General features: G+C 36.1%; 1 protein-coding gene across 5 annotated transcripts in view; it reads right to left on the bottom strand.

Moving 5' to 3' along the window:
* Positions 1-14,265, bottom strand: part of LOC101446990 (zinc finger protein 596-like) — a 112,855-nt gene that overhangs the window by 39,849 nt on the left and 58,741 nt on the right. For all 5 annotated transcript variants that reach the window (XM_071213556.1, XM_058292432.2, XM_058292433.2 and 2 more), the window contains 4 exons: positions 4,178-4,270; positions 2,441-2,567; positions 1,039-1,131; positions 443-534 (listed from right to left, as the gene is read on the bottom strand). In XM_071213556.1, the coding sequence (XP_071069657.1) occupies positions 443-534; positions 1,039-1,131; positions 2,441-2,567; positions 4,178-4,189 (324 nt within the window). In that variant the 5' untranslated portion in view covers positions 4,190-4,270. The remainder of the gene's footprint in view (positions 1-442; positions 535-1,038; positions 1,132-2,440; positions 2,568-4,177; positions 4,271-14,265) is intronic.

The following is a 14,265-nucleotide window of genomic DNA, read 5'->3' as shown; positions in this document are numbered from 1 at the left end:
GGGAATGAGATTGGAGACTGTAAGACATTTGTCCATGAAATGAATTTCTTCATTTCCCTGCATGTGAAACCAAGACTAATCTACTAATAATAGCCTCCAAGGAAAATATGTCATATTTGTTTCATATGTACATTTTACTATTCCCTACACACAGATATTCTCTACTATAGCAATCTAATTACAGAGGTATCTAATTTTGAGCTTCACAATGCTTCAAAAATTATGTATGTGAAAATTATTTATGCAATTTGCTTTTTATAAGAACTCAGGTAAGAGTTCATGTTTAGGTTAATTTTTACCTTAATTCAAACTATCACAGATTTTTGATGGATTAGTACTTAATCCTAACATTAATTGCAATTTCATGATTTTACTGAATTCCTAATTCATTCCATCCCTAGGTATTTATTTGGAATACTAGGTTCCACAAAATAAAGCTTACCAATCCCATGATTTTCGAAGTGTTTTTCCTAAAGGTAGGTTGATAGTCTATCATTTCTATCATATCATATGTTTCCAAGGCACTTTTCTTCCCTGTGGTAATTGAAAAAAAAAAACAAAAGAAATTGTTAGAAAAGCATTAGGGGGACAAAAATTTTGGAAAATTGCAAGTATCTTTTTCAGTATGTTTCCCACATTCACAATTAGCTTGGAAAGAATATCTAATTAATGATTACTTTAGGGATAAGTAAACATTATAGGACATTACAATCAGAAAAGATTTTTAGGCATGGAATATGAGAAAAAAGAAGTTGGGATATCAGGGAGGTAAAAAAGGGGGAAAATATTCCAATAAGAGGACCAGGACAAAGATCATGTGAAGTTTTAATTGCAATAACAACTGAATATCCTTTTCACAATGCCAATGAAACTTGATAAAACTTGAGAAGTATATGGAATAAACACATGTGACTAAAATTTCCCCAATATCCTCAGCTATATTTGAGAAATCACAGCTCTTGAAAGGAAACCTAAAGAAATCACATACACACTATATCATGAGACCCCTCTTCTGATGCACAGATCCTTATAGCTCACCTGAACTGCAGTATTCAGGAAATCCTATTCCTTCTATCAACACTTCTCCTTGTTCCAGTTGGGAAAGCACATCTCTTTTGCAGACTTGATATCCTGTTTGTATGAAAAAAGTTACCTGCATTTTGAATTGTGATGGTAATGGAACATGATTATGATGTACACGGCAGGTTACCAAAGAATAAGGTAAACACTGAAGGTCAGCAATGCAACAAAACCTAAAACTCAGATCATTGATAATATTTCAATAAAAATTGTAACTCTTGATCTTTTGCCTATTTCAGTAAGGACTGCTGATTATAGATACCCATGCACTAGAACAAAGAGAAACTACAGTGTCATCTATATTCTAAACAGGGAGAAACCTGTTTTCAAAGTGATTGAATATTATGTTAAAAATTAATCCAATTAACAATAAATTCCAAAAGAATGATCTAAATTCCATATGGAAAATGATATACGAAAAAATTTTAATACTATATTCTGAAGTATCAGCATTGCCCTTGAAGCAGAATACTTACTTCACCATAGTCAATTACTGACCCATTTAAAATGTATTCATTGAGTTCTCAGAGCAGCACTGGGTGTTAGAAATTGAGATTCAGGAACATTAAGTTGTATTCAAAAAGATTAAATTCTATTGGGGTGACCTAGATATACATAAAATTGTCATCCCAGACTCCTCAGAATAGAGGAATAAAATATGGATTAGAATGGACTTACTGGTATTCCAGTATAGAATTATTGTGATTCTAGCAATGGAAGAAATTATATCATTGATTTGGAGATAGTGGCCATGAGAGTTGCTGAAGCAGGGAGAGGGAAAAAGAGGTGTGATATTGGGGCATTTTTAGGACTTGGAGTTGTCCTGAAAGATATTGCAGGGACAGATGCAGGACATTATATATCCTGCTATAACCCACTGAATGGACTGGGAGAGAGTGTAAACTACAATATAAACTATAATCCATGCTTTGTAGCAATGCTCCAAAATGTAGTCATCTAATGCAATGAATGTACCACACTAATGAAAGAAGTTGATATGGGAAGAGTGGGGGTTGTGGGGAGTGGGGTATATGGAACCTCATTTTTCTCTAATGTAACATTTTGTGTGATTTATGTACCTTTTAAAAAGATAAAAAATAAATAAATAGGAACTTAGAAAATAAAAAAATAAGGAAACATCCATTTAGGGAGTCTTATTTTTTTATTACCGAATATAAAAGTATTAAAATAAAATATAAAATATAAGAGAAAATAAAGATTATACAATATGGTTAAGCTTATATTTGAATAAATAAATGGAAGATGATTTATGATAAATATATAAGTAAATATATAGGTTAGATAGATGGTAGATAGATAAAAGACAGAAAAGGTGGTATATAAATTTTGAGAGTCTCACCTACTGAGACCAGGTTATTGATATTCTCCAGCATCACTTCTCTGAAGAGCTTTTGCTGGAATTTGTCTAACAGGTCCCACTCTTCCTGGGTGAAGTCTACAGCCACATCCTTGAAGGTCACATACTCCTAAAACACCAGGGAAATTTGTGTTCACAAAGCACTATCCTAACCAATGTCCTGAGTGTGATGTACAAAATATTAGCACTAAAGAAGAACTGTATATATAAAATTCAAAATATGTATGGGTTACAGTAACATCATTACCAATTCTTAATTGTCATCTGCTTTTCAGATGTACTCTAAGACACATACACACTCTGAGTACATAACTCCCCCTTGTAAAAGAAAATCACATGACATGAGATGTTATATACACCTGAAAATTTCCCAATAAACTTGCAGTTATGCCTTCTTTCTGATTATAAAGCTTTCATTCAAACATTTAAAAGTAAACCAATTTTTCCAAACAATTTTAAGAAAATTTATACACTTAAGAAAAACAATATACATGATATTTCATTTTAAAGAGTATGGTTAGAGTATTCTCCTATGCAGATGAACTCACTTTCCTCTCTTTCATAAAATCATTTAAGAATATGCTTTGCATTTTGACAAATGCAAGTAAATGTGTGAATTACTTGCTATCTAAATTCAATTCAAAGGCCTAGTATTAATTGAAATGGCAGGGAAACTTGTAGAAATATCCAGAATTCTGCTAAAATGAATAGGTATAAAAACAGCAGGTCCTGCTTTGCTCAGTGCTATATAACTTAGATATTCATTGTAAAGTATAAATACAGAGGGATCAGGGTTATGAGCCAGGCTCTCCTGAGAGAGCTGTACTGATGCATTGCTTGAGGCTGATCATTCCTGTGGAAGGAGACTTCACAATCTCAACTTTTTCTGGGGTCTACAAATACATTTTCATTGTCTCACTTTTATTTTCATCTCCTCTGTGTGTGAAAGATTTAAAGAATCCTGCTCATTGCTTCTGGTCTCTCCAAGTCTTCAAAAATTTTCACTGAAATAAATTTTATTCTACCCGTATTAAAGCTCCTGAAACCACAGCCACAATGAAGGAAAAAATGTCCTAAACCTTGCATCCATTTTAAAAATTTGAAAAAATTTTATTTAGAAAATTGAAGTTGGGAAATTTGAACAACAGTGGTAAGGTGAATTTTACTTTTCTTTTAAAAAATATTTCAAAATGTACAAATATATTCCATCAAAATTTTAAGAAAATTAATTTGGGGAGGGTAAACTATTCCTCATTTCCTTTAATTTTCTAACCTCATGCTTCTGGCAAATATGCCTACCCCTACACCACAGTACCTCTAATGTTGGATTGACTACACAGATGAAAAATAGCCTCTCAACTGGCTATAAACTTCCCTTCTTGTTCATCTCTGTTACCTGTATTCATAAAGTGCCAGGGCCAATCTCAGGTACCAACATGATCCATGAATTCACTACTTATCCAATAAGGCCATGGGATGTGTGAGAAAAAGAAAATACAGAGAATACAATTTTTGTTGAAACTGGAACCAACTCTTGCAATTACCTTGGAAAGATTACTCAATGCTCAGTCCCTAACTTATCATAACTATTAGGGTCTTGTATAAATTTAAGCTCAGATCCTTGAATATATCTGAATACACTTGGAATATCCACACCAGTAGGAGGAACCTTTTCACAACAGAGGTGGGATTTCAGTTAAAGAAGAATTTCCTACTCACCTGTGATTGCATAATTGCATTGTCAATACCTTAGCTGGCCATCTATCTTCCTCTGGATATTCTCAGAATGAGATGAGCAGAAAGTGGGATAAGCTGCGAATGGAGAAAGAATCTTAAGATTCAAATGTTGACCACAACTTTCAGGCCCACTTGTCATGAATGCCTAATGCTTCACACAGAAGTTTCACCAGCCCAATCAATAAAAGGAACATGAGGTGTGCTCAAGAGAAATAAAGGGAGGACCCTCCTTTCTGAGAGACAAGATGCTGGAAGTCTTGTCTTCTCTGGCTAGTGAGTAATATATTAATATTCTCATTGTACAGATAAGTACATGAAAATCCATGAATTAGGTCTATTAATTAGCCCATCATGTTCAGAGACTTTAAATTCATCCCTGATTCCAAAACATAGGAAACCCTGACCAAAATCACATCTGGAATTGGGTCCTCACCACAAGAGGAAGCAGACTCGAATTTCTCAGTTATTACTGGCTTTTGCAATAGCATTTGCTCTCTTACCTGCATTTCTGTCTTCTGGTCTCTCACACCCTTCCTACTCTATCATGAACCTGACCTGATATTTTGTCATAAAACCTTAGTTCTTCCATATGTAATGTTTAACCACGCAACCCCCTTAATGCTGAGTTCTATAGCTCATCCCATGTATTTGGAAATCAACTAAGAAACACAGGAATATATATTATAAAAGTAAAAGTAAAAAAAGAATACATATTATGGGATTGATCAGATCTAGGATTAACTTAGCCATTTACATCTCAAGTCCAGGAAGAAAATGTTTGTACTCAACATGTTTGTAGAATTACGTATTTTTAATAATTGAATCTTCTCAGTAACCCAGTTGATAAAGGTTAATGTACTCATTAAGAAATGTCCCAAATAGTGGTTCAAAAAGCTGAAGCAATATGACAAAATTATGTGGCCAAAGACACAGCTAGATTTTAATTTTTCTTCCTATATTCCAATTTCAATTTTCTTAAGGGTAACATGCCACACTTAAAAAATCAGATACTCTCCCTATTGTCAAAACTACCTCTTCATATTGTTGCAATTAAACCCATGAAAAGGTTCTCCTTTCACAAGGAAATCTCCATTGCATTGAACCCACTTCCCAAACATTTGCTTTCGCCCCATGTAATATTCACTGCTAGATGTATTCCAACATATATTTCACCATATGCTTCCTGGGAACTGTATTTACCCAATGTGTCAATAAATATCTTAACATTTTCCACATTTGTCCTCATAGGAGGTGATTCAAATTTCCTGTCATACTTATTAATGTATGTGACAGCACATTACTAAGATCTTGCTTTATGACTAAATACAGAATCACAACTTCTAGTGCTTTCAAATATACCTGGGAAAAGGGCTATGTCTTGATAATTGAGTTATTCTTCCATCTTCCATAATCCATCCTCCCTTCAAATCCCTTCAAATCTGATAGTTTGAATACATTTCACATTACTTTTATCAGATGAGATTAACATCATAATAACCAGGTGAATGATGCAATTTTTAAAAAATCACCTCAACTTAATACCATAATGTCTAGTTACCCATGCACTCATCCTCATTAGTTACTCCTTCTCTCTCATTGAAAAGGTTTATCATCTGATTAAGTTGAATGTCTCCAACTGAATTGTTTTTCTGTATTTTCTTGAAATCTCTATCACAATCAATTCATCATTTATCCTTATTGTGTCTCTTCTATTATGAACCTAAATGCCCCCTGTGCCTGATCTATTCCTTATGTCTACATGAGCACCTTTACCCTTTTCTCACACAACCATAACTGATGACTTAATAATCCAAGGCCCCTCTTGATATAGATATGAAGTGGACACAACCATTCCAATGCCCACAGGTTGGAAGAATGGAGTATGGATTAGAGTGGACTTACTGATATTCTATTCATGAACTATTGTGATTAGTAATCAAAGAAAATGTGGCATTGGTGTGGAGAAAGTAGCCATGGTGGCTGCTGGGGGTAGGGAGTTGGAGAAAGAGATGAGATGTGGGGGCGTTTTCGGGACTTGGAGTTGTCCTGGGTGGTGCTGCAGGGACAGTTACCAGACATTGTATGTCCTCCCATGGCCCACTGGGTGGAATGTGGGAGAGTGTGGGCTATGATGTGGACCATTGACCATGAGGTGCAGCAGTGCTCAGAAATGTATTCACCAAATGTAATGAATGTCTCATGATGATGGAGGAGATTGTTGTTATGGGGGGAGGAGTGGGATGAAAGGGGTGGGGGGTATATGGGGACTTCATATTTTTTTAATGTAATATTAAAAAAATAAAGACAAAAAAAAAAGAAAGAAAAAAATAATCTCACAGATTTCTTCCTAAGTAAACCATGCTACCATCTCCAAAAGCTCCCCATGAATAAATCAAGTGCATGTGCTTCAGTCTAAAACATGGTTAAAGACAAATTGGACCTTGTGGGAACTTTCTTTTTCTTAGACTTCTCGGACATCTCAGTCAATTGAGTGTATTCAAGTTATTCTAGTCACTCCTTCCTCTTGTGTTCTGTATGGCATTGTTGTAACCGTATTAGAACATCTCAAGGATGAATTGTAGCCCCCCTTCTCTCCCATTTCTGAACACTATCATGACAATCTCAGACAACTATTCAATTGCTTCAAATTATTCCACTGTTGGCTCTAAAACAACAGGATACAACCATGATCCCAGAAATCCAAAATAAATTTTCTTCTTCTTAAGTTTACTCTCTAATTAATGTAGATGTCAATCAAGATGGATGAAATTAGGTTTTCCATTTTAGCAAAATATTTCACTTCAAATTAAGTAATTTTAAGTTAGGACTCCTCCAGGCATTCAAGAACTGAATAACAATTCATCACTCAGAAAAACACAGATACATTCATGTTAGCTATTATTTCAGCACTGAACACTATAGCCATCCTTCATTTCCATGGAAATCCCCTTAAACATTTTCCCACATCATACTCATGTTCCTTCAGTCTCTGTTTTGTCATTTCCTTGGATATCTTTTCATTGAGCCCTAACCTAAGGTATTGTTTGCCCTTCCAATAGCCTATATTACAATTCTACTATTGCTTCAGGTCACTCACATAAATTTTCACTGTACATTTGTTTGTTCATATTTAGGTCTCTCTCCCTTATTGAACTGCATAAACCCTTCCTTGAATGGTTTTAGTTTAAATAAGTTTCCCTTTGAAAATGATCAAATAATTTTAAATCCAGGAATATTGTATATCCACAATAAGTTAACCTGACCTCACATGCCCTGGGCCTGCAGTCAAATTAAATAATACTTTTTGATTAAAATCATTTACAAAATAACTTAGGACTCTCCCACCTGGTGAAAATTCTCTTATTCATGAGAAAACAAATGGATTGAAAATGCAAGGAACACAAATTTTAGTGAGTCTACTTTCACAACATGTGTAGTTCAGAGCTTCTTTGTCTCAAGAAAAAGCACCATATTGATGGCAAACTAATCTTTTTATGTAGTTGATATCATCAGTCCTAATCTTCAAAAGACACAACTTGATTAACTTGGATGTTAGTAAAGATAAATATACTCAAGCTAAACCTTGTGTCATTCACTTCTTTCTAAAACTTTCAAAACCAATCCTCTGACTTTTTCAAAGACCACCCCATATTTTTATGGATTTTGGTTGTCCTGGTTAAGTGCTCTAAAGCACCTAATACCAAGAAGATTCTTACTAAACTATACATCTGAATTACTAAAATCTAAAATTACTTTCTTATCCATATGACTCCATATGACTTGAAATATTTGTGCTGGAAAAATATGCGAGGAAATTTAAAAAAATTTTTTAGATTTTATTTGTCTTTTTCTAAAGATACATAGATCACAAAAAATGTTACATTAAAAATATAAGAGGTTCCAATATACCTGACACCCCACCTCCTCTCCTCCCCTATCAATAACCTCTTTTGTCACTGTGGAACATTAATTGCATTTAGTGAATACATTTTGGAGCACTGCTACACTGCATGGATTATAATTTACATTGTAGTTTACACTCCTCCCCAGTCAATTCAGTGGGTTATGGGAGAACATATAATGTCCTGCATCTGCACCTGCAATATCATTCAGGACAGCTCCAAGTCCCAAAAATGCCCCCATGTCACACTGCTTCTTCCTTCTCTCTGCCCTCAGCAAATCCCATGGCCACTGTGTCTACACAATGATACAGTTTCTTCCATTGCTGGAGTCATAATAGTTCCACAGTAGAATACCAGTAAGTCCACTTTAATCTATATTTTATTCCTCCATACTGTGGACCCTGGGATGGCAATGTCCACTCCACCACCAAATTGAGATGGGGTTTAGATCCCACATGGCTGTTGGATGTGATTACCCTTCCTGCAGTTGTAGACATTCTTGGTTCCTTGGTGTAGTTGTTGACCATCCTCAATTCCTTGTTAGCTGACCTGGGTAAGTCCAATGAACCAGAAAGTAGATGTTGCAACTCTGCTAAAGCCTAGGGCCCAGCTGGCACATGAACAGCCCAGAGATTCATGTCTCCTGGGTATATACCAACCCCAGCACCAGCCACAGGTTCAGTAAAAGTGACAAAGGTGGTATGTGTAGAAAGGTCACATCTGAGCCCAACTCCATCACACTCAGGAGCACAAATGCCAAAGTAGGGCCCACTGGCAAGGCACTGAATTCCAGAGCCATCTGTCATAAGAACCTGTGTACCTCTATATCCATCAGAAGAACCAGTACCTTGGGTTGTATCTACTTTGGCTATCTTTGGGATCCTGCTGAGATGGGCATAAGCATGACACCTATGATGATCTCCAAATTCATTCTGAAGTCTCAGCAATATAAACTCATTTGCCTTTACCATTTCCCCTTTCTTTGAAGGTATTTTTCTAGTTGCATCACGATCTAGTGATTGGTAGTAATCCTTAGATGCCAGGGAGGATCATCCCCAGGAGTCATGTCCCATGCTGGGGGGAAGGGAATGCATTTACATGCTGTTTTTGGCTTAGAGAGTGGCCACATTCAAACAACATGGAGGCTCTCAGGAGGTAACTCTCAGGCACCCTACACCTCTAGGCCTAATTGAAATTTCAAGTACACAGGCTCCTAAACATAGTCATCAGTACCAAGGGCCCATCATTGGGCCATCCTTCTTCACTGGTCTTTGCCCTTGTAATTGGGGGATTGTTGCTGTTCCATTGGCATATGTGACAGAAGTCCCATGGCTAGGAACTCAGCACACCCTCAATTGTGTGCAACATTACCTACTATGACAATAACCAACAAATATCTGAAAACTTGTATATACCCTATATACATGCCCTAGAGAACTCCCTCCCAACCATGTGTCCCCCATCAATGACACCCCATACCAGTGCTTCTCTCCTGCCATAGTCAAACCCCTCTGTGATTCAAAAATTCTTCAAAAATGAAGTCTAATATATTGCCAAATTCCATTAGTAGGAAAATGAAACAGAAATGATATTTAAAATTTAGAAATAGATTACATACTAATTTAGAAAAACTAAAATAAAGTAAAAATAAATTGGGGTATTAAAAATGAAAAATACCATAAAACATTGTTTTTGACATTTTGCCTTTCTCCACTGTAATAGATGTTGCCCTTTATGTACAGTGGGAAGGCAACCTCTTCCACTCCTTCCTCAGTGTCTCTCTATATTTTTTTAATTTTTAATTTTGTCTTCAAAAAAGTTTTAGATCATTGGAAAGCCACATATACAATATAGAGGGCACCCATATATTTAACATCAAACTGTTTTCCCCCTTCCCCAGCAATGATCTTTTTACATGTGGATGTTATAATTGCTACAGTTGATGAACAGATATTGAAACATGGCTACTAACCATGGTTCCACTTTGGTTTACATTATGGTTTATATTTGAGACTGTACACTTTTCTAAATTTTTAGTTACATTATGGTTTTCATTATGGTTTACATTTTAGACTATACTCATAATTTTTTTTTTTTGAAACTTAACATGGCCTATATCCATCACTGCATGATCTTGTAGAACATTTCTATTGCCCACGTCTATCTATGCTATTCCCCTCTCCCCTACCCCTTGGTGCCCACAGTGACAACCAAGATTCACTGCTTGAAGAAGCAGATTCATAGACACTTGCAACAATGCTTAGGGCTTGACACACCAGACTGCCCCCCAATTGAGAACCACCAATGCTCACAAGAGCCCCCCTTCACTCTGTTTGAGAACCTCTGGCCTCCCCAGGATGGGGATACAAGACATCCCCATCCTTGTATTGGTCTCTACCCAATGATATAACACTATGACAAGATTAGTACCCACACACTCCCTAGAAGTCTGCCACAGGTGTACCTTGTGCTAGATACCCCCCATCAAAAACCTTAAACAACACTACCTTATTATATTTTCTAAAGAGTTTTCAGAACATTATAATTCTTATTGTTCTAGTGTGCACATTTTACTATCAAGCAAGGGAAAGACTATCCAGTATAGGTCTCATTATGTCACATCTACATTCAAACTTCCAAATATTAGGGGTTTCAAAAAAAATGATTAAGTTTCACTGTTGATTTCCGTATGAGTAATTTGGGTTTTAAAGAAATTTGAAATTAAAGCTATTATTAATATATGCTTGTATATGCTTTAATAATACATTCAGTTTATTTTGAGTTTTAAAAAAGCTTACTATTTTAGTAGTGTTAAATAATTACTGGCAGTATCAAATAACCTGCTCCCCAAAATATTTCTCCTTTTTCACCATTTAGATGCATGAATGCAATCAGATCTACATTCTATAATTTAAGGCACTAGGCCTATTGAATATAATTAGGCACTATGCATTGAATCTATCCAAATATCCAGCTTGTAACATATGGTTCTATAATCCAATCCCCCAGATGGCTGGTTTCCATAAGTATGGACTTTATGAAAAAGAAGGTAATGATACATTTCTCAAAAAAAAATTGTATATTTTAGCAGGTATTAACAGACCAATATGCTTCTTTTCTTTTCTTTTTTAATCTTCAAGATATATAAAAAAGTAAGCAATAGTAGTATCCTGGTAATCTTAATCAATACTCACTTACCATTCACTTTAGTGCACAAATTAAAACCTATTAGCAGTACCAGTAAACCATGACATTAAGGGAGCAAATACCCTAACACAAAACAAGAACATAAGAAAAAAATCTAAAGTATTTGCTGATAATATTTGTCAGTCATTTCAACTTAGTTCTTTTTATGATAAGTCAAATAATGAAAGAAATTAAGGGCAGTAACCTGATTCTCTCTCACAATCTTTATTTTTCATTTTAGTCTCCCTAGAATAAGCTTGAATCAAAGCCCTTTTGAAGAGATGTGGAAGTTAGAAGTCATCAGCAGACTATGATCACACTTTGCCTAGTACTAATTATCTCTCCAGTTAGTAGCAGCATATGCACTAATTACAAAATTACTCAGATATATCTTGAAAAATAGAAAAATAAATTATTTCTGTATAGAAATGAAGCAATACATTTTAGGCAAAGGCTTTTTTTCTTCTTTATTTTCTTTTAAATGTTACAGTAAAAAAATCTGAGGACCCCATACACCCCCCACCCCACCCACCCCACCCCTCCCACATCAACAACCTCTTCCATCATTGCAGTACATCCACTGCACCTGGCGAATACATTCTGGAGCACTGCTGCACCACATGGACAGTGGTCCAAATTGTAGTCCACACTCTCCCCCAGGCCACCCAGTGGGTCATGGTAGGACACACAATGTCCAGCATTCATCCCTGCAGCACCACCCAGGACAACTCCAAATCCTGAAAATGCCCCCACACCATATCTCTTCTTCCATCTCCCTACCATCAGCAGCCACCGTGGCCACCCTCTCCACATCACTACTACAATTTCTTCCCTTACTAATCATAATAGTTCCTCAGCAGAACACCAGTAGCCCACTCTAATCCATACTCTATTCCTCCATCCTGTGGACCCTGGGATGGTTATGTCCCCCCTCTACATCAAGAGGGGGCTTAGATTCCACAAGGAGACAATGGATACAATTCTCCTGCTTACATCTGTAGGCACTCTTGACTCCCTGGTGTGGTGGTTGACTTTCTTCACTTCCCTGTCAGCTGGCTAGGGTAAGTCCAACAAACCAGAATGTAGGAGCCACAAGTCTGCTGAGGCCCAGGGCCTGGCTGTCACATGGATAGTCCAGAGATTCAGGTTTCCTGAGTACACACCAACCCAAATGCCAACCACAGGTCCAGTGAAAGTAATAGAAGAGGCATGAGTCCAACTCATATCTGAGTCCAACTCCATCACACTCAGGAACACAAACTCCAAAGTAGGGCCAACTGACATGGCCCTGAACTCCAGAGCCATCTGCCATGACAATAGAACCTGTGGGTCTCTGCAGCCCTCAGGGGAATCAGCACCTGGGTTTCCATCTACCTAGCTGTCTCTGGTACCCTGCTGAGGTGTGCATAAAGCATCACCCCTCTGATGACCTCCCAACTCTTTTTTGGAGACTCACAGCCATATAAACTCACTTGTCCTTTCCAGGCATAGGTATTTATAAAAAAAACAACACACAATATTTTATCATTTTAAAAATTCACTCTATTGAAATTAAAATAATTGCATTTCATTACATTTTTATCATGCATTTTAGGTTTTCTTATATAACCCTATGTTTTCAGACTAGTTTCTGTAGCAAGGTTAAAATGTAATATATGTGAAACCTACCAATCACCATAGAGTACATATTAAGTGTCTGTAACAAAGCACATAGAACTATCTGGTTTGATATTAACCTTAACTGTTAGTTTCTCTTTGTTAAGAAAAAATGAAAATGTGTAATCCTTCACTCTATCTTTATCACACTGAGAATTAAGAGACCACAGGAGTATTGTGTATTTTGATGTTAATAAGAGAAAAACACTAAAGAAACTCTCCAGCCCATTCTCAGAGAGCTCAACTTAATGATTAACTTTCTCTGTGGCAAACGTGTATAAAAGCTGTAAAAAAAAAACAACAACCCTCAACAAGGAGGCCAATTTCAGACTGGTAAGATCTCTTGTCTTCCACTAACCAATGAAGTCAATTTTCCTTCCTAGCTTAGTTCAGTGTGTCTATTATGCTATGCCAAGCAGCAAGCCCACAGATCCTTCTGATCACTTCAATTGCAGGCAATATTTTTCAAGAAAGTGATACTTTTAAAAAATATGTGTATATGTTGGAGGACAACTCTGAGCTTGGCTTATCCAAAAGCATAGAGCCATTCTAGCAAATAAACTTACAGTCTGGCTCTATGTGCTTTAAAACCCACTTAAGAAGAGACAATTTAAAGGAAAAAATGCAAAGTTACTTGTTATATGATCTAGATTTATTTCGTTTTTGTAGATAGTAAATCTCTCATAGAAATATGCTTTTTTTTTTTTTTTTAAAGAATAACGCCAAAGTTTCTTTATTGAGCCATTGTATGACAGGAAATTTCATTCAATCTAGTTTGGATTATTAAAGAAGAGCAAGATTTTCAAAAGGTGATGAGTCCATCTAAATTACTGATGATAAAACATTGAGAAAATCAGTGCAGAATATATCTTAAGGACTGGAACTCAGGTATGATATTTGGACAGGAATGTGTAAGTTCTATAACCATAGATGATAAATAAGTCAAAGGAGTAGAAGATATTGCCTAGGTAGAAAGATAGAAATGAAGGACTGGGACTATGTTCTAATGAGTTTTGACATTTAATATTTCAAAAATAGCTTGGAAATATATAATGTAGATCCAGAAAAAATCCCAAGAGAGTGTTGTGGTCTAGGAGACCAGGACAGAAATGGATAATGGAGGAAATTGGAATTTGTTGAAGATTCTAGTAAGGTGAAGATGTTTTCAGTAATCTGAGATGGAGGTAAGCAGATTCTCAAAGGAGTGCATGTAAGTACAGAATGTGTAACTCATATCAGAGTGCGTTGAGGAACAAAAGGAGGTGAAGACAAATCCACTAAATACAACCCATTGAAAAATGTTTACCTCAATTGGCAAGAGAATTT

Source organism: Dasypus novemcinctus, assembly GCF_030445035.2.
Source record: "Dasypus novemcinctus isolate mDasNov1 chromosome 12 unlocalized genomic scaffold, mDasNov1.1.hap2 SUPER_12_unloc_1, whole genome shotgun sequence".
NCBI classification, from domain to species: domain Eukaryota; kingdom Metazoa; phylum Chordata; class Mammalia; order Cingulata; family Dasypodidae; genus Dasypus; species Dasypus novemcinctus.
This window is presented reverse-complemented; position numbering and strand designations above follow the sequence as displayed.